The following is an 18,554-nucleotide window of genomic DNA, read 5'->3' as shown; positions in this document are numbered from 1 at the left end:
GTGTCCTTGTCCCCACCGTGTCCTGGTGTCACTGTGGTGGTGTCCTTGTCCCCACGGTGTCCTGGTGTCACCATGGTGCTGTCCTTGTCCCCACAGTGTCCTGGAGTCTCCATGGTGGTGTCCTTGTCCCCACGGTGTCCTGGTGTCACCATGGCGGTGTCCTTGTCTCCATGGTGTCCTGGTGTCTCCATGGTCATATCCTTGTCCTCACGGTGTCCTGGTGTCTCCATGGTGGTGTCCTTGTCCCCACAGTGTCCTGGTGTCACTATGGTGGTGTCCTTGTCCCGGCCGTGTCCTGGTGTCACCACGGTGGTGTCCTTGTCCCCACGGTGTCCTGGTGTCACCATGGCGGTGTCCTTGTCCCCACGGTGTCCTGGTGTCACTATGGTGGTGTCCTTGTCCCCACAGTGTCCTGGTGTCACCATGGCGGTGTCCTTGTCCCCATGGTGTCCTGGTGTCATTATGGTGGTGTCCTTGTCCCCACGGTGTCCTGGTGTCACCATGGTGGTGTCCTTGTCCCCATGGTGTCCTGGTGTCATTATGGTGGTGTCCTTGTCCCCACGGTGTCCTGGTGTCACCATGGTGCTGTCCATGTCCCCACAGTGTCCTGGAGTCTCCATGGTGGTGTCCTTGTCCCCACGGTGTCCTGGTGTCTCCATGGTCATATCCTTGTCCCCATGGTGTCCTGGTGTCTCCATGGCGGTGTCCTTGTCCCCACGGTGTCCTGGTGTCTCCATGGTCATATCCTTGTCCCCACGGTGTCCTGGTGTCACCATGGCGGTGTCCTTGTCCCCGCCATGTCCTGGTGTCACCATGGCGGTGTCCTTGTCCCCACGGTGTCCTGGTGTTACTATGGTGGTGTCCTTGTCCCCGCCGTGTCCTGGTGTCACCATGGTGGTGTCCTTGTCCCCACAGTGTCCTGGTGTCACCATGGTGCTGTCCTTGTCCCCACGGTGTCCTGGTATCACCATGGTCATATCCTTGTCCCCATGGTGTCCTGGTGCCACCATGGTGGTGTCCTTGTCCCCATGGTGTCCTGGTGCCACCATGGTCATATCCTTGTCCCCACGGTGTCCTGGTGTCTCCATGGTGGTGTCCTTGTCCCCACTGGCCGTGTCCTGTGTCCCTGACGCTGCCCGTGTCCCCCCGGGGTGGTGGCCGTGCCGGTGCTGAGTGCCACCCCCCAGGACGGTGATGAAGTCGGGCCCTGAGATCGTCAAGGCGGGGCTGCGCTCCTTCTTCGAGAGCGCCTCCGAGGACATCGAGAAGATGGTGGAGAACCTCAAGCTGGGGAAGGTGACCCAGAGCCGCACCCAGGTGAAGGGGGTGGCCCAGAACATCAACTACACCACGGTGGCCCTCCTGCCCGTCCTCACCTCCCTCTTCGAGCACGTGGCGCAGCATCAGTTCGGGGACGACGTCATCCGTGAGCACCGGGGGGGGGGGGGGGACACCGTGGGGATGGGGGGACACCTTGGGGACAGGGGGACGCGCTGGGGACGGGGGCTCGGCGGGGAGGTGGGACGTGGGGGAGACGTTGGGGATGGGGGCTCAGCAAAGACAGGGGACATGGGGACACGTGGGGACACGGGGACGCGTTGGGGACAGGGGGCTCGGGAGGGAGGTGGGACGTGGGGAGACGTTGGGGACACATTGGGGACACGTTGGGGACAGGGAGGTTGGGAGGGAGGTGGGACGTGGGGAGATGTTGGGGACACGTTGGGGACAGGGAGGTTGGGAGGGAGATGGGACACAGGGACACATTGGGGACATGTTGGGGACACGTTGGGGACAGGGAGGTTGGGAGGGAGGTGGGACGTGAGGAGACGTTGGGGACACATTGGGGACACGTTGGGGACAGGGAGGTCGGGAGGGAGGTGGAACATGGGGAGACATTGGGGACACATTGGGGACACGTTGGGGACAGGGAGGTTGGGAGGGAGGTGTGACATGGGGACATGTTGGGGACACATTGGGGACACGTTGGGGACAGGAAGGTTGGGAGGGAGGTGGGACGTGGGGAGATGTTGGGGACACGTTGGGGACATGTTGGGGACAGGGAGGTCGGGAGGGAGGTGGGACGTGGGGAGACGTTGGGGACACATTGGGGACACGTTGGGGACAGGGAGGTTGGGAGGGAGGTGGGACACAGGGACACATTGGGGACATGTTGGGGACACGTGGGGGACAGGGAGGTCGGGAGGGAGGTGGAACATGGGGAGACATTGGGGACACATTGGGGACACGTTGGGGACAGGGAGGTTGGGAGGGAGGTGTGATATGGGGACATGTTGGGGACACATTGGGGACACGTTGGGGACAGGAAGGTTGGGAGGGAGGTGGGACGTGGGGAGATGTTGGGGACACATTGGGGACACGTTGGGGACAGGGAGGTTGGGAGGGAGGTGGGACGTGAGGAGACGTTGGGGACACATTGGGGACACGTTGGGGACAGGGAGGTCGGGAGAGAGGTGGGACGTGGAGACATTGGGGACACGTTGGGGAGACGTTGGGGACAGGGAGGTTGGGAGGGAGGTGGGACGTGGAGACGTTGGGGACACGTTGGGGACAGGGAGGTCGGGAGGGAGGTGGGACGTGGAGACGTTGGGGCCGGGGGTGGCGAGGCAGGCTGAGGGCACTGGGACGGTTCTGGGGACAGTTGGGGACACCGCGGCCTTGACCGTCCCCTGTCCCCGCAGTCGACGACGTCCAGGTCTCCTGCTACCGCATCCTGTGCAGCATCTACTCGCTGGGCACCACCAGGAACCCCTACGTGGAGAGGTGGGGGGCCGGGGGGGTCCCCTCTCCCCCCAGAACCCCTCTCCCGGCAGAGCTGGGGACACTTGTGGGGTGCCCGTGGAGTGCCCGTGGGGTGCCCGCGGCCCCTGGGCCACCCGTGGCTTTGGGTTGCCCATGACCGTGGTGGGGTCTGCGGCTCCGGGGTGGCCCTGGGGCATCTGTTCCCATGGGGTGCCCGTGGAGCTGGGGTGACCATGGGGTGACCATGGGGCGCCCCATGGGGTGCCTGTGCCCCCTGGGACCCCCCTCCCCGCAGACCATGGGGTGCCCACGGGATGTTCATGAGATGTCCATGACCGTGGTGGGGTCTGTGGCTTCGGGGTGGCCATGGGGCACTTGTTCCCATGGGGTGCCCGTGGAGCTGGGGTGACCGTGGGGCGCCCCATGGGGGTCCCCACGTCCATGGGGCACCCGTGCCCCCTGGGACCCCCCTCCCCGCAGACCATGGGGTGCCCACGGGATGTTCATGAGATGTCCATGACCGTCGTGGGTCTCTGGCTCCGGGTGGCCCTGGGGCATCTGTTCCCATGGGGTGCCTGTGGAGCCGGGATGACCATGGGGTGACCATGGGGCGCCCCATGGGGTGCCCGTGCCCCCTGGGACCCCCCTCCCCACAGACCATGGGGTGCCCACGGGATGTTCATGAGATGCCCATGACCGTGGTGGGTCTCTGGCTCCAGGGTGGCCCTGGGGCACCTTTTCCCATGGGGTGCCCGTGGAGCCGGGGTGACCGTGGGGCGCCCCATGGGGTCCCCACGTCCATGGGGCACCCGTGCCCCCTGGGACCCCCCTCCCCGCAGACCATGGGGTGCCCACGGGATGTTCATGAGATGCCCATGACCGTGGTGGGTCTCTGGCTCCGGGGTGGCCCTGGGGCATCTGTTCCCATGGGGTGCCCGTGGAGCCGGGGTGACCATGGGGTGACCATGGGGCGCCCCATGGGGTGCCCGTGCCCCCTGGGACCCCCCTCCCCACAGACCATGGGGTGCCCACGGGATGTTCATGAGATGTCCATGACCGTGGTGGGGTCTGTGGCTCCGGGGTGGCCATGGGGCACTTGTTCCCATGGGGTGCCCGTGGAGCCGGGGTGACCGTGGGGCGCCCCATGGGGTCCCCACGTCCATGGGGCACCCGTGCCCCCTGGGACCCCCCCTCCCCGCAGACCATGGGGTGCCCACGGGATGTTCATGAGATGTCCATGACCGTCGTGGGTCTCTGGCTCCGGGTGGCCCTGGGGCATCTGTTCCCATGGGGTGCCCGTGGAGCCGGGGTGACCATGGGGTGACCATGGGGCGCCCCATGGGGTGCCCCGTGTCCATGGGTCGCCTGTGCCCCCTGGGACCCCCCCTCCCCGCAGACCACGTGGTGCCCACGGGATGTTCATGAGATGTTCGTGCCCGTGAGATGCTCGTGCCCGTGGGGCGCCGCGGGATGCCGCGGGGTGCCGCGGGGCGCCGTGGGGCGCCGTGGGGCGGGAGGGTGAGCCCATGGCTTGTGCCCGCAGGCAGCGCCCGGCGCTGGGGGAGTGCCTGGCCCGCCTGGCCGCCGCCATGCCCGTGGCCTTCCTGGAGCCCCACCTCAACGAGTTCAACCCCTGCTCCGTCTACAGCACCAAGTCCCCCCGCGAACGCGCCAGTGAGTGGGGCAGGGACCCCCCACCGTGTCCCCCCCTCCCCGGGTGTCCCCCCTCCCCGGGTGTCCCCCCCATACGTCCCCATGGCCACCCCCGTGTCCCACAGTTGCTCTAGGGCGCCCCGTGGTTCTTCTTAACCTCCGCTTTTGGGGTACCCCGATGCCGCCCCCCCCCCCCCCCCCCAAAAGTGGCTCCAGGTTTGGGGTCCGTCCGTCCCCCCCCCCACCGCCCCACATCTCCGTTGCCCCTCTCGCTCGTCCCCACCAGCTGTGGGGCACCCCCAAACCTCCCCGGCTTCGGGGCGCCCCGACGGCCCCCCCCAACGCTGGCGCGTCCCCCTTGTCCCCAGGCCCCCTCGCTCGCCCCCCCCCCCCCCCCCCCGCCTTGGTGCCACCACCACGTCCCCCTTGTTGGGGGGCTCCTTGTTGGGAGTTCTCCGTGTCCCCAACATCTCCCCAAGGTGTCCCCAACGTCTCCCCACGTCCCACCTCCCTCCCAACCTCTCTGTCCCCAACATGTCCCCAACGTGTCCCCAACGTCTTCCCACGTCCCACCTCCCTCCCAACCTCCCTGTCCCCAACGTGTCCCCAACATGTCCCCAACATGTCCCCAACATCTCCCCATGTCCCACCTCCCTCCCAATCTCCCTGTCCCCAACGTGTCCCCAACGTGTCCCCAACATGTCTCCAACATGTCCCCAACGTGTCCCCAACATCTCCCCATGTCCCACCTCCCTCCCAACCTCCCTGTCCCCAACGTGTCCCCAACGTGTCCCCAACATCTTCCCGCGTCCCACCTCCCTCCCAACCTCCCTGTCCCCAATGTGTCCCCAACGTCTCCCCAAGGTGTCCCCAGCGTCTCCCCATGTCCCACCTCCCTCCCAACCTCCCTGTCCCCAACGTGTCCCCAACGTGTCCCCAACATCTTCCCGCGTCCCACCTCCCTCCCAACCTCCCTGTCCCCAACGTGTCCCCAGCGTGTCCCCAACGTCTCCCCAATGTGTCCCCAACATCTCCCCATGTCCCACCTCCCTCCCAAGCTCCCTGTCCCCAATGTGTCCCCAACATCTCCCCATGTCCCACCTCTCTCCCAAGCTCCCTGTCCCCAATGTGTCCCCAACATCTCCCCAACGTGTCCCCAACGTCTCCATGTCCCACCTCCCTCCCAACCTTCCTGGCCCCAGCGTGTCCCCAACGTGTCCTCAATGTTCTCCTTGTTGGGAGAACTCCTCCGAGTTCTCGCCCCGCTGGGGGTCCCCTCATCCCCTCGCCGTGGGGGGCGTCCCCCTCGCCGTGGGGCACCCCCCCCCCCAGCCCGGTGCCAGCCCCGTGTCCCCGCAGTCCTGGGGCTGCCCGGCCGGGTGGAGGAGATGTGCCCGGACATCCCCGACCTGGAGCGGCTGATGCGGGACATCGGGGGGCTGGCGGAGTCGGGGGCCCGTTACACCGAGATGCCCCACGTCATCGAGGTGACCCTCCCCATGCTCTGCAACTACCTGCCCCGCTGGTGGGAGCGGGGGCCCGACACCCAGCCCCAGGGACCCTGGCCCACGGCCGTCACCGGCCAGCACCTCAACGCCCTCCTGGGCAACATCCTCCGCATCGTGGTCAACAACCTGGGCATCGACGAGGCCTCCTGGATGAAGCGCCTGGCAGGTGGGCGCGGGGGGGCTGGTGGCCCCATAGGTGGGGCTGGTGGCTGTGGGTGGTCCCACAGATGAGCTGGTGGCTTTTGGCCGTCCCAAGGGTGGTGCTGGTGGCCCAAAGGGTGGTGCTGGTGGCCCTGGGCAAGTTCTAGAGATGATGCTGGTGGCCCTCGGTGGTCCCACGGATGAGCTGGTGGCTTTTGGTGGTCCCAAGGATGGTGCTGGTGGCCCAAAGGGTGGTGCTGGTGGCCCTGGACAAGTTCTAGAGATGATGCGGGTGGCCCTCGGTTGTCCCACGGATGAGCTGGTGGCTTTTGCCGGACCCAAGGATGGTGCTGGTGGTCCCAAGGATGGTGCTGGTGGCCCAAGGGTGGTGCTGGTGGCCCTGGACAAGTTCTAGAGATGATGCTGGTGGCCCTCGGTGGTCCCACAGATGAGCTGGTGGCTTTTGGCGGTCCCAAGGATGGTGATGGTGGCCCAAAGGGTGGTGCTGGTGGCCCTGGACAAGTTCTAGAGATGATGCTGGTGGCCTAAAGGGTGGTGCTGGTGGCCCTGGACGAGTTCTAGAGATGATGCTGGTGGCCCTCGGTGGTCCCACAGATGAGCTGGTGGCTTTTGGCGGTCCCAAGGGTGGTGCTGGTGGCCCCAAGGGTGGTGCTGGTGGCCCCAAGGATGGTGCTGGTGGCCCAAAGGGTGGTGCTGGTGGCCCTGGGCAAGTTCTAGAGATGATGCCGGTGGCCCTCGGTGGTCCCACGGATGAGCTGGTGGCATTTGGCAGACCCAAGGATGGTGCTGGTGGCCCCAAGGATGGTGGTGGTGGCCCAAGGGGTGGTGCTGGTGGCCCTGGGCAAGTTCTAGAGATGATGCTGGTGGGCCAAAGGGTGGTGCTGGTGGCCCTGGATGAGTTCTAGAGATGATGCTGGTGGCCCTCGGTGGTCCCACAGATGAGCTGGTGGCTTTTGGCCGTCCCAAGGATGATGCTGGTGGCCCCAAGGGTGGTGCTGGTGGCCCCAAGGATGGTGCTGGTGGCCCAAGGGGTGGTGCTGGTGGCCCTGGGCAAGTTCTAGAGATGATGCTGGTGGCCCAAAGGGTGGGGCTGGTGGCCCTGGACAAGTTCTAGAGATGATGCTGGTGGCCCTCGGTGGTCCCACAGATGAGCTGGTGGCTTTTGGCGGTCCCAAGGATGGTGATGGTGGCCCAAAGGGTGGTGCTGGTGGCCCTGGACAAGTTCTAGAGATGATGCTGGTGGCCCTTGGTGGTCCCACAGATGAGCTGATGGCTTTTGGCAGTCCCAAGGATGGTGGTGGTGGCCCAAAGGGTGGTGCTGGTGGCCCTGGACAAGTTCTAGAGATGATGCTGGTGGCCCAAAGGGTGGTGCTGGTGGCCCTGGACGAGTTCTAGAGATGATGCTGGTGGCCCTCGGTGGTCCCACAGATGAGCTGGTGGCTTTTGGTGGTCCCAAGGGTGGTGCTGGTGGCCCCAAGGGTGGTGCTGGTGGCCCCAAGGATGGTGCTGGTGGCCCAAAGGGTGGTGCTGGTGGCCCTGGGCAAGTTCTAGAGATGATGCTGGTGGGCCAAAGGGTGGTGCTGGTGGCCCTGGACGAGTTCTAGAGATGATGCTGGTGGCCCTCGGTGGTCCCACAGATGAGCTGGTGGCTTTTGGCGGTCCCAAGGGTGGTGCTGGTGGCCCCAAGGGTGATGCTGGTGGCCCCAAGGATGGTGCTGGTGGCCCAAAGGGTGGTGCTGGTGGCCCTGGGCAAGTTCTAGAGATGATGCCGGTGGCCCTCGGTGGTCCCACGGATGAGCTGGTGGCATTTGGCAGACCCAAGGATGGTGCTGGTGACCCCAAGGATGGTGGTGGTGGCCCAAGGGGTGGTGCTGGTGGCCCTGGACGAGTTCTAGAGATGATGCTGGTGGCCCTCGGTGGTCCCACAGATGAGCTGGTGGCTTTTGGCCGTCCCAAGGATGGTGCTGGTGACCCAAAGGGTGGTGCTGGTGGCCCTGGACGAGTTCTAGAGATGATGCCGGTGGCCGTGGCTGGTCCCACAGATGAGCTGGTGGCCGTGGCTTGTCCCAGGGCTGGTGCAGGTGGCCGTGGCTGGTCCCAGGGAGGTCTGGGTGTCCCCCAGGCGCGTCCCCCGGCTGCAGCCCCCCGTCCCCCGCCCTGTCCCCACAGTCTTCGCCCAGCCCATCGTCAGCAAGGCCAAGCCGGAGCTGCTGCGCTCCCACTTCATCCCCACCATGGAGAAGCTGAAGAAACGGGCGGGCAAAGTGGTGGCCGAGGAGGAGCAGCTCCGCATGGAGGCCAAGGCGGAGGGGGAGGAGGCCGAGCTGCTCATCCGCGACGAGTTTTCCGTCCTCTGCCGCGACCTCTACGCGCTCTACCCCCTGCTCATCCGCTACGTGGACAACAGCCGGTGAGGGGGGGACGGGGGGCACGGCCGCGGGGACACGGGGACGCTGAGGAACGTCCCTTGGGGACCTTGGTCCACCCGTGGTGGAGCCAAGGAGAAGGTGTGGGGCGAAACTGGGGGTGGTGTGGACGTCATCTCCTGATGGTGGCCCTGGGGACCCACTGATGGTGGCCATGGGGACCTACCGATGGTGGCCATGGCGACCCACTGATGGTGGCCATGGGGACCCACTGATGGTGGCCGTGGGGATCTACTGATGGTGGCGCTGGGGACCCACTGATGGTGGCCATGGGGACCTACCGATGGTGGCCATGGCGACCCACTGATGGTGGCCATGGGGACCCACTGATGGTGGCCGTGGGGATCTACTGATGGTGGCGCTGGGGACCTACTGATGGTGGCCACGGGGACCCACTGATGGTGGCCATGGGGACCTACCGATGTTGGCCATGGGGACCCACTGATGGTGGCCATGGGGACCTACTGATGTTGGCCATGGGGACCCACTGATGGTGGCCATGGGGATCTACTGATGGTGGCCCTGGGGACCCACTGATGGTGGCCACGGGGACCCACTGATATTGGCCCTGGGGACCTACTGATGGTGGCCCTGGGGACCCACTGATGGTGGCCATGGGGACCCACTGATGTTGGCCATGGGGACCTACTGATGTTGGCCATGGGGACCCACTGATGGCGGCCATGGGGATCTACTGATGGTGGCGCTGGGGACCCACTGATGGTGGCCATGGGGACCCACTGATGGTGGCCATGGGGACCCACTGATGGTGGCGCTGGGGACCCACTGATGGTGGCCGTGGGGACCTACCTATGGTGGCCATGGGGACTCACTGATGGTGGCCATGGGGACCTACCGACGTTGGCCATGGGGACCCACTGATGGTGGCCATGGGGACCTACTGATGGTGGCGCTGGGGACCCACTGATGGTGGCCGTGGGGACCTACCTATGGTGGCCATGGGGATCTAATGATGGTGGCCATGGGGACCTACTGATGGTGGCCATGGGGACCCACTGATGGTGGCGCTGGGGACCTACTGATGGTGGTCGTGGGGACCTACCTATGGTGGCCATGGGGATCTACTGATGGTGGCCATGGGGACCTACCGATGTTGGCCACGGAGACCCACTGATGGTGGCCGTGGGTCCGGCAGGGCCAAGTGGCTGACGGAGCCCAACGAGGACGCGGAGGAGCTGTTCCGCATGGTCGGGGAGGTCTTCATCTACTGGTCCAAGTCCCACGTGAGTTGGGGGGGACACCGGGGGGGACCCGGGGGAGGGGTGTCCGGGGGGGCGGGGGGGTGTCGCTCAGCCCCACATCTCCTTCCCCCCCCCGCCCCACGGCAGAACTTCAAGCGTGAGGAGCAGAACTTCGTGGTGCAGAACGAGATCAACAACATGTCCTTCCTCACGGCCGACAGCAAGAGCAAGATGGCCAAGGTGTGGGGCAGGGCGGGGCGGGGAGGACACGCGCCCCACACGTCCCGTCCCCCCAACTGCACCCCGACCTCCTGCACGGCCCCCCCAGAGCCCCCCAACCTGCACTCCCCCCCCAACCCCAAGCCCTCCCCACGTCTGCCCCAACCCACCCAACCCCAGGTGTGTCCCCATCCCTCCCCGTGCCCCCAAACCCACCCCACAACCCACCCCGTGCCCCCAAAGTGCCCCAAAACCCACCCCTGGTGCCCCCAAACTACCCCCCAAACCCACCCCGTGCCCCCAAAGTGCCCCCAAACCCACCCCCGATGACCCCAAACCACCCCCCAAACCCACCCCTGGTGCCCCCAAACCACCCCAAACCCACCCCGTGTCCCCAAACCCACCCAACCCCAGGTGCCCCACATCCCTCCCAACCCACCCCGTGCCCCCAAACCACCCCACAACCCATCCCGTGCCCCCAAAGTGCCCCCAAACCCACCCCTCGTGCCCCCAAACCACCCCACAACCCACCCTGTGCCCCCAAAGTGCCTCAAAACCCACCCCCGGTGACCCCAAACCACCCCACAACCCACCCCGTGCCCCCAAAGTGCCCCAAAACCCACCCCTGGTGCCCCCAAACCACCCCACAACCCACCCCGTGCCCCCAAACCCACCCAACCCCAGGTGTCCCCATCCCTCCTGCCCCACCCGCTGCCCCCCCCAAGCCCCTTCTCCAGGGGGCTCCGGACCCCCGCGTCTGCGCCCGGCGCCGTGGGGCCGGGGACCTAACGCTGTCTCTTCTCTCCTGCCCTCGGCTGCGGGTGCTGGCACCTAGTCCGGAGACGGCCAGGTTAGCGGGGCCACGCCGCGCGGGGAGGGGGCCAGGGACCCCGGCCCCCGCCCTGGGGTCCTGCCCTATGGGGCTGCCACGGCCGGGACCCCCAGGACCCCTCCAGGGTCTTGTTCTATGGGGCCGCCACAGCTGGGACCCCCAGGACCCCTCCAGGGTCTTGTTCTATGGGGCCGCCACAGCTGAGACCCCCAGGACCCCTCCAGGGTCTTGTTCTATGGGGCTGCCACAGCCAGGACCCCCAGGACCCCTCCAGGGTGATGTTCTGTGGGGCCGCCACAGCTGGGACCCCCAAAGACCCTCTGGGGTTTTGTTCTATGGGGCCGCCACAGCTGGGACCCCCAAAGACCCTCTGGGGTTTTGTTCTATGGGGCCGCCACGGCTGGGACCCCCAGGACCCCTCCAGGGTGATGTTCTGTGGGGCCGCCACAGCTGGGACCCCCAAAGACCCTCTGGGGTTTTGTTCTATGGGGCTGCCACGGCTGGGACCCCCAGGACCTCTCCAGGGTGATGTTCTATGGGGCCACCAGGGCTGGGACCCCCAAAGACCCTCCAGGGTGTTGTTCTATGGGGCTGCCACGGCTGGGAACCCCAGGACCCCTCCAGGGTGTTGTTCTATGGGGCCACCAGGGCTGGGATCCCCAAAGGCACATCCTGCCCCACATCTGGGACCTCTGGAGCTGTGTGGCACCAGGGTCCCGGCCCTGATGTCCCCAGCGGCACAGGGCTCCTGGTGCTGATGTCCGTCACCCTTATGGGGGACACCGATGTCCCCATCCCTGTGACATGGGGGTCCTGGTGTTGATGTCGGTGTTGATGTCCCTTACCCTGATGGAGGACACTGATGTCCCTCACCCTTATGGAGCACACCGATGTCCCCATCCCTGTGGCTTTGGGGTCCTGATGTCCCTCACCCTTATGGAGAACACTGATGTCCCTCACCCTTATGGGGGACACCGATGTCCCCATCCCTGTGACTTTGGGGTCCCAGTGCTGATGTCTCCCTTCGTTATGGAGGACACTGATGTCCCTCACCCTTATGGAGGACACTGATGTCCCTCATGGGGGACACCGATGTCCCCATCCCTGTGACATGGGGGTTCTGGTGTTGATGTCCCTCACCCTGATGGAGGACACTGATGTCCCTCATGGGGGACACCGATGTCCCCATCCCTGTGACATGGGGGTCCTGATGTCCCTCACCCTTATGGAGGACACCAACGTCCCCATCCCTGTGACATGGGGGTCCTGACGTCCCTCACCCTTATGGGGGACACCGATGTCCCCATCCCCGTGACTTTGGGGTCCTGGTGCTGACGTCCCCCGTCCCTATGGCATGGGGGGGTTGGGTCCCGCCGCCGTCCCCGTGACGTGGAACTCCAGTCCCTGACCCTGCCGGACCCCTTGGCCCGGGGCGGTGGTGGCCCTGACGCGCCGTGTCCCCCCCCTGTCCCCGTCCCCGTCCCTGTCCCCGCAGGGGGGCGGCTCGGAGCAGGAGCGGACGAAGAAGAAGCGGCGTGGGGACCGCTACTCCGTCCACACCTCCCTCATCGTCGCCACCCCTGAAGAAGATGCTGCCCATCGGCCTCAACATGTGCTCGCCCACCGACCAGGAGCTCATCAGCCTGGCCAAGGGCCGCTACGCCCTGGTGGGTGTCCCCTCCCTGGGGCTCGGGGACGTCCCCCCCCCCCCGGGGCTCGGGGACATCTCCCCCCGGGGCGGGGGACGGCCCCTGAGGTGGCCCCGTCCTGTGTCCCCCTGCAGAAGGACACGGATGAGGAGGTGCGGGAGTTCCTCAACAACAACCTGCACCTGCAGGGCAAGGTGAGGTGGCCCGTCCCCACCGTGTCCCCTCCCCGTCCCCGCAGCATCCCGCCGTGGTCCCCCGTGGTCGTCGGGGTGCCTCTATCCCCGTGCTCCCCGTGTGTCCCACCATGTCCCCGTGGTCACCATGTCGTCGTTCCCCCCTCCGTGTCCCCAGTGCGAGAACAACTCGTCCATGCGGTGGCAGATGGCCCTGTACCGGGAGATGGCCGGCAAAGCCGAGGACTCCGACAGCCCCGAGAAGATTGTCCGGAGGGTGCAGGAGGTCTCGGCCGTGCTCTACCACCTCGAGCAGGTTGGGGTCACAGGGGGGTCCCTGGGGGGGTCTGGATGGTCTTTGGGGTCTAGATGTTGGCCGTGCTCTACCACCTTGAGCAGGTTGGGGGCCTGGGGGGGTCCCGGGGGGGACCCTGGGGGGGGTCTGGATGGTCTTTGGGGTCTAGATGTTGGCCGTGCTCTACCACCTTGAGCAGGTTGGGGGCCTGGGGGGGTCCTGGGGGGCCCTGGGGGGGTCTAGATGGTCTTTGGGGTCTAGATGTTGGCCGTGCTGTACCAGCTTGAGCAGGTTGGGGGCCCCAGGGGGTCCTGGGGGGCCCTGGGGGTGTCTGGGTGGTCCTTGGGGTCTAGATGTTGGCCGTGCTCTACCACCTCGAGCAGGTTGGGGGCCTGGGGGGGGCCCTGGGGTGTCTTTGGGGTGCAGATGTTGGCCGTGCTCTACCACCTCGAGCAGGTTGGGGTCCCGGGGGGGTCCTGGGGGGCTCTGGGGGGGTCTGGATGGTCTTTGGGGTCTAGATGTTGGCCATGCTCTACCATCTTGAGCAGGCTGGGGGCCTGGGGGGGTCCTGGGGGGCCCTGGGGTGTCTTTGGGGTGCAGGTGTTGGCCGTGTTCTACCACCTCGAGCAGGTTGGGGTCCCGGGGGGGTCCTGGGGGGTTCTTGGGGGGGGTCTGGATAGTCTTTGGGGTCTAGATGTTGGCCATGCTCTACCACCTTGAGCAGGCTGGGGGCCTGGGGGGGTCCTGGGGGGCCCTGGGGTGTCTTTGGGGTGCAAGTGTTGGTCGTGTTCTACCACCTCGAGCAGGTTGGGGTCCCGGGGGGGTCCTGGGGGGGTCCTGGGGGGCCCTGGGGGGGTCTGGATGGTCTTTGGGGTCTAGATGTTGGCCATGCTCTACCACCTCGAGCAGGTTGGGGTCCCGGGGGGGTCCTGGAGGTCCCTGGGGGGCCGTGGGGGGGGTCCCGGGGGGGGTGGTGTGGGGGTGCCCAGGTGACCCCCCCCGTTCCTGCGCCCCCCCCCAGACGGAGCACCCCTACAAGTCGAAGAAGGCCGTCTGGCACAAGCTGCTCTCCAAGCAGCGCCGCCGCGCCGTCGTCGCCTGCTTCCGCATGACCCCCCTCTACAACCTGCCCAGGTGGGCACTGGGAGCACTGGGAGGGACTGGGAGGGGCTGGGAGGGGCTCTGAACCCCCTGGGGAAGACTGGGAGTGCCGGGGGGCAACTGGGAAGCCCCCTGGGAGCAACTGGGAGGCAACTGGGGGCAACTGGGAAGCCCCTGGGAGCAACTGGGAGGCAGCTGGGGGCAACTGGGAGTAACTGGGAGCCACCCCCGGGGCAACCCAGAGCCCTTCTGGAGGCAACCGGGAGTAACTGGGTGCGACTGGGAGTAACTGCGTGCAACTGGGGGTAACTGGGAGCCCCCCCCGGGGCAACCCAGAGCCCTTCTGGGGGCAAATGGGAGCCCCTGGGTCAATGGGGAGTAACTGGGAGCCCCTGGGTGCAACTGGGGGTAACTGGGAGCCCCCCCGGGGCAACCCAGAGCCCCTCTGGGGGCAACTGGGAGTAACTAGGGGCAACTGGGGGTAACTGGGAGCCCCTGGGTGCAACTGGGAGTAAGTGGGAGCCCCCCCGGGGCAACCCAGAGCCCTTCTGGGGGCAACCGGGAGCCCCTGGGTGCAACTGGGAGTAACTGGGAGCCCCTGGGTGCAACTGGGGGCAACTGGGAGTAAGTGGGAGCCCCCCCGGGGCAACCCAGAGTCCTTCTGGGGGCAACCGGGAGCCCCTGAGTGCAACTGGGAGTAACTGGGAGCCCCTGGGTGCAACTGGGAGTAAGTGGGAGCCCCCCCGGGGCAACCCAGAGCCCTTCTGGAGGCAACTGGGAGCCCCTGGGTGCAACTGGGAGTAAGTGGGAGCCCCCCCGGGGCAACCCAGAGCCCTTCTGGAGGCAACTGGGAGCTCCTGGGTGCAACTGGGAGTAACTGGGAGCCCCTGGGGGCAACTGGGAGTAAGTGGGAGCCCCCCCGGGTCAACCCAGAGCCCTTCTGGAGGCAACCGGGAGTAACTGGGGGCAACTGGGAGTAAGTGGGAGCCCCCCCGGGGCAACCCAGAGCCCTTCTGGAGGCAACCGGGAGTAACTGGGGGGCAACTGGGAGTAAGTGGGAGCCCCCCCGGGTCAACCCAGAGCCCTTCTGGAGGCAACCGGGAGTAACTGGGGGCAACTGGGAGTAAGTGGGAGCCCCCCCGGGGCAACCCAGAGCCCTTCTGGAGGCAACCGGGAGTAATAACTGGGGGCAACTGGGAGTAAGTGGGAGCCCCCCCCGGGGGCAACCCAGAGCCCTTCTGGAGGCAACCGGGGAGCTTCTGGCTGCAACCGGGAGCAACCGGGAGCCCCCGGAGGTGGATCCCCCGACCCCCCCCAGCCCCCCCCCTTCCCTCTCCTGGGGACCTGGCCCCCCCCTTGTCACCGTGTGTGTCCCCCCCCCGTCCCCCCCCCCAGGCACCGGGCCTGTAACATGTTCCTGGAGGCGTACAAGCTCTCCTGGCTGCTGACGGAGGAGCATCCCTTCGAGGATCGCATGATCGACGACCTCTCGGTGAGGGAAACGGTGGGGGGGGGGGGGGGGAAAGGGGAAGAGGAGGGGGGGGGGGGGGGGGGGTGTCACCAGCTCGCCCCCCCGGCCCCCCAAGCTGATGCCGGCGGCCGGTAGAAATCGGGGGAGGAAGAGGAGGAGGAGGAAGAGGAGCGGGAGAAGAAGCCGGACCCCCTGCACCAGCTCATCCTGCACTTCAGCCGCACGGCGCTGACGGAGAAAAGGTCGGGGGGGGGGATTAATTTGGAGGAGGGGGGGGGGGGGGCACCCCTGATACCTGGGGCTGTGTCGTGTCCCCCCCCCACCCACCCAACGGGGGGGGTGGGGGGGGGTCCCGGTGCACCCGAATGAGCCTTATATGTGTGTCCCCCCCCCCCCCAAAATCCCGCAGTAAGTTGGAGAAGGATCATTTGTACATGGCGTACGCCGGCATCATGGCCAAGGTGGGTCCCGGCTGCCCCCCTCCCCCTGCCCCCCCCCCGTTGTCCCCTTGTGCCCCCCCCCCACCCAAAAACCATCCCGTGTCCCGCTGTGGGGCTGAGACCTCTCCCTTTTGCCGGGGGTTGAGGGGGGGGGGGGGTGGGGGGGGGGGGGGGGCGCGGTACAGGGATTTTGGGGACCCCCAGGATGGTACTTGGGGGGGGGGGGGGGCACAATTGGGGACACCCCCCCCCCCAAAGGATCGTGTGCATGTCCGTCCCCCCCCCCCCAAAAACCCCCCCAAAAACCCCCCCAAGTCCCAGCGTGGGGCTGGGATTTGCCCCTTCTTGAAGGTGGGGGGGGGGGGGGGGGGTGGATTTCAGGGGTTGGGGGGGGGCCGCGATGGATTTTGGGGACCCCCGGGATGGTATTGGATATTGGGGGGGGGGGGCACAATCGGGGACACCCCACCCCCCGCCCCCCCCGGATTGTGTGTGCAGATTTCAGGGGTTGGGGGTGGAGGATTTCGGGGCTTGGGGGGGGGGGTACAGGGATTGTGGGGACCCCCGGGATGGTACTGGGGGGGGGCACAACTGAGGACACCCCCCTCCGGATTGTGTGTGTCTCCCCCCAGGTCCCGGCGTGGGGCTGGGATTTGCCCCTTCTTGAAGGGGGGGGGGGGGGCAAATTTCAGGGGTTGGGGGGGGGGCCGCGATGGATTTTGGGGACCCCCGGGATGGTATTGGATATTGGGGGGGGGCACAATTGGGGACACCCCCCCAGGAATCGTGTGAGTGTGTCCCCCCCCCAACCCCCCCAAGTCCCGGCGTGGGGCTGGGATTTGCCCCTTCTTGAAGTGGGGGGGGGGGGGGGGGCCGGATTTCAGGAGTTTTGGAGGGGGGGGGGGGTGTCCTCAGGGATTTTGGGGACCCCCGTGATGGTGGGGGGGGGGGACACACCCCCCCCTCCCAACCTGGGACACAATCCCCCCCCCTCCCCGTCCCCAAGAGCTGCCACACGGAGGAAGGCGACGAGGAGGAGGAGAAGAAGGAGGAGGAGAAGGAGGAGGAAGAAGCCGAGGATTCCTTCGAGGTGGGCGCCGGGGGGGGGGGGGCACCTTCACCGACACACACCCCCCCCCAAAAAAAACCACCCCCCCCACCCTTGACGCCCCCCCCCTCTAACTTTGGCAGGAGAAGGAGATGGAGAAGCAGAAGCTGCTCTACCAACAGGCCCGGCTGCACACGCGGGGGGCGGCCGAGATGGTGCTGCAGATGATCAGCGCCTGCAAGGGTGAGGTGGGGGGGGGACACAGGGGACAACCCCCCCACCCCCCCACCCCCCCACTCCCGGTGTGTGTGGGGGGGGGGGAGGGGGGGGTCCCCTCTCTCCCTTCCGGAGCGCGTGAGGGTGACGGCGAGGGCCGGCGTTGGCAGGGGAGCGGGGCGCCATGGTGTCCTCCACCCTCAAGTTGGGCATCTCCATCCTCAACGGGGGCAACGCCCAGGTGCAGCAGGTAGGAGGAGGCGGCCCCCGAGGTGGCCCCCTGTCCCCGTGTCCGGGTGTCCCCCGTGTCCCCACGTCCCCATGGCTGTGTGTCCCCATGTCCCCACGTCCCCATGTCCCCAGGTCTGCGTGTCCCCGTGTCTGGGTGTCCCCATGTCCTCATGGTGTCCCCATGTCCCCGTGTCCCCATGTCCCCATGTCCCCGTGGTGTCCCCGTGTCCCCACGTCCCCATGTCCCCAGGTCTGTGTGTCCCCATGTCTTGTGTGTCCCCATGTCCCCATGTCCTCATGGTGTCCCCATGTCCCCACGTCCCCGTGTCCCCATGTCTGTGTGTCCCCGTGTCCCCATGTCCCCATGGTGTCCCCATGTCCCCACGTCCCCATGTCTATGTGTCCCCATGTCTGTGTGTCCCCACGTCCTCATGGTGTCCCCATGTCCCCACGTCCCCATGTCCCCATATCTATGTGTCCCCATGTCCTCATGGTGTCCCCATGTCCCCACGTCCCCGTGTCCCCATGTCTTGTGTGTCCCCATGTCCCCATGTCCTCATGGTGTCCCCATGTCCCCACGTCCCCGTGTCTGTGTGTCCCCATGTCTGTGTGTCCCCACGTCCTCATGGTGTCCCCATGTCCCCACGTCCCCATGTCCCCATATCTATGTGTCCCCATGTCCTCATGGTGTCCCCATGTCCCCATGTCCCCATGTCCCCACGTCCCCATGTCCCCATATCTATGTGTCCCCATGTCCTCATGGTGTCCCCATGTCCCCACATCCCCATGTCCCCATGTCTGTGTGTCCCCATGTCCTCATGGTGTCCCCGTGTCCCCACGTCCCCATGTCCCCAGGTCTGTGTGTCCCCATGTCTTGTGTGTCCCCATGTCCCCATGTCCTCATGGTGTCCCCATGTCCCCACGTCCCCGTGTCCCCATGTCTGTGTGTCCCTGTGTCCCCATGTCCTCATGGTGTCCCCCATGTCCCCACGTCCCCATGTCTATGTGTCCCCATATCTATGTGTCTCCATGTCCTCATGGTGTCCCCATGTCCCCACGTCCCCATGTCCCCACGTCCCCATGTCCCCATATCTATGTGTCCCCATGTCCTCATGGTGTCCCCATGTCCCCACGTCCCCATGTCCCCATGTCTGCATGTCCCCATGTC

The 18,554-nt window shown here is 66.5% G+C and overlaps 1 protein-coding gene across 1 annotated transcript in view; it reads left to right on the top strand.

The window, feature by feature from the left end:
• Positions 1–17,891, top strand: part of LOC128903817 (ryanodine receptor 1-like) — a gene marked incomplete at its 3' end in the record, with an annotated part of 34,219 nt that extends 16,328 nt beyond the window's left edge. Inside the window, 19 exon segments of the mRNA XM_054187701.1 lie at positions 1,188–1,426; positions 2,700–2,781; positions 4,304–4,434; positions 5,773–6,087; positions 8,253–8,493; positions 9,666–9,753; positions 9,859–9,951; positions 10,766–10,780; positions 12,258–12,341; positions 12,343–12,429; positions 12,546–12,605; positions 12,763–12,900; positions 13,901–14,013; positions 15,376–15,472; positions 15,587–15,693; positions 15,861–15,912; positions 16,898–16,981; positions 17,083–17,182; positions 17,326–17,891. Coding sequence (XP_054043676.1) covers positions 1,188–1,426; positions 2,700–2,781; positions 4,304–4,434; positions 5,773–6,087; positions 8,253–8,493; positions 9,666–9,753; positions 9,859–9,951; positions 10,766–10,780; positions 12,258–12,341; positions 12,343–12,429; positions 12,546–12,605; positions 12,763–12,900; positions 13,901–14,013; positions 15,376–15,472; positions 15,587–15,693; positions 15,861–15,912; positions 16,898–16,981; positions 17,083–17,182; positions 17,326–17,891 — 2,692 coding nt within the window.
• Between the last annotated feature and the right edge of the window lie 663 nt (positions 17,892–18,554).

Source organism: Rissa tridactyla, unplaced genomic scaffold (genome assembly GCF_028500815.1).
Source record: "Rissa tridactyla isolate bRisTri1 unplaced genomic scaffold, bRisTri1.patW.cur.20221130 scaffold_653, whole genome shotgun sequence".
In the NCBI taxonomy this organism is placed as follows: Eukaryota; Metazoa; Chordata; class Aves; order Charadriiformes; family Laridae; genus Rissa; species Rissa tridactyla.
This window is presented reverse-complemented; position numbering and strand designations above follow the sequence as displayed.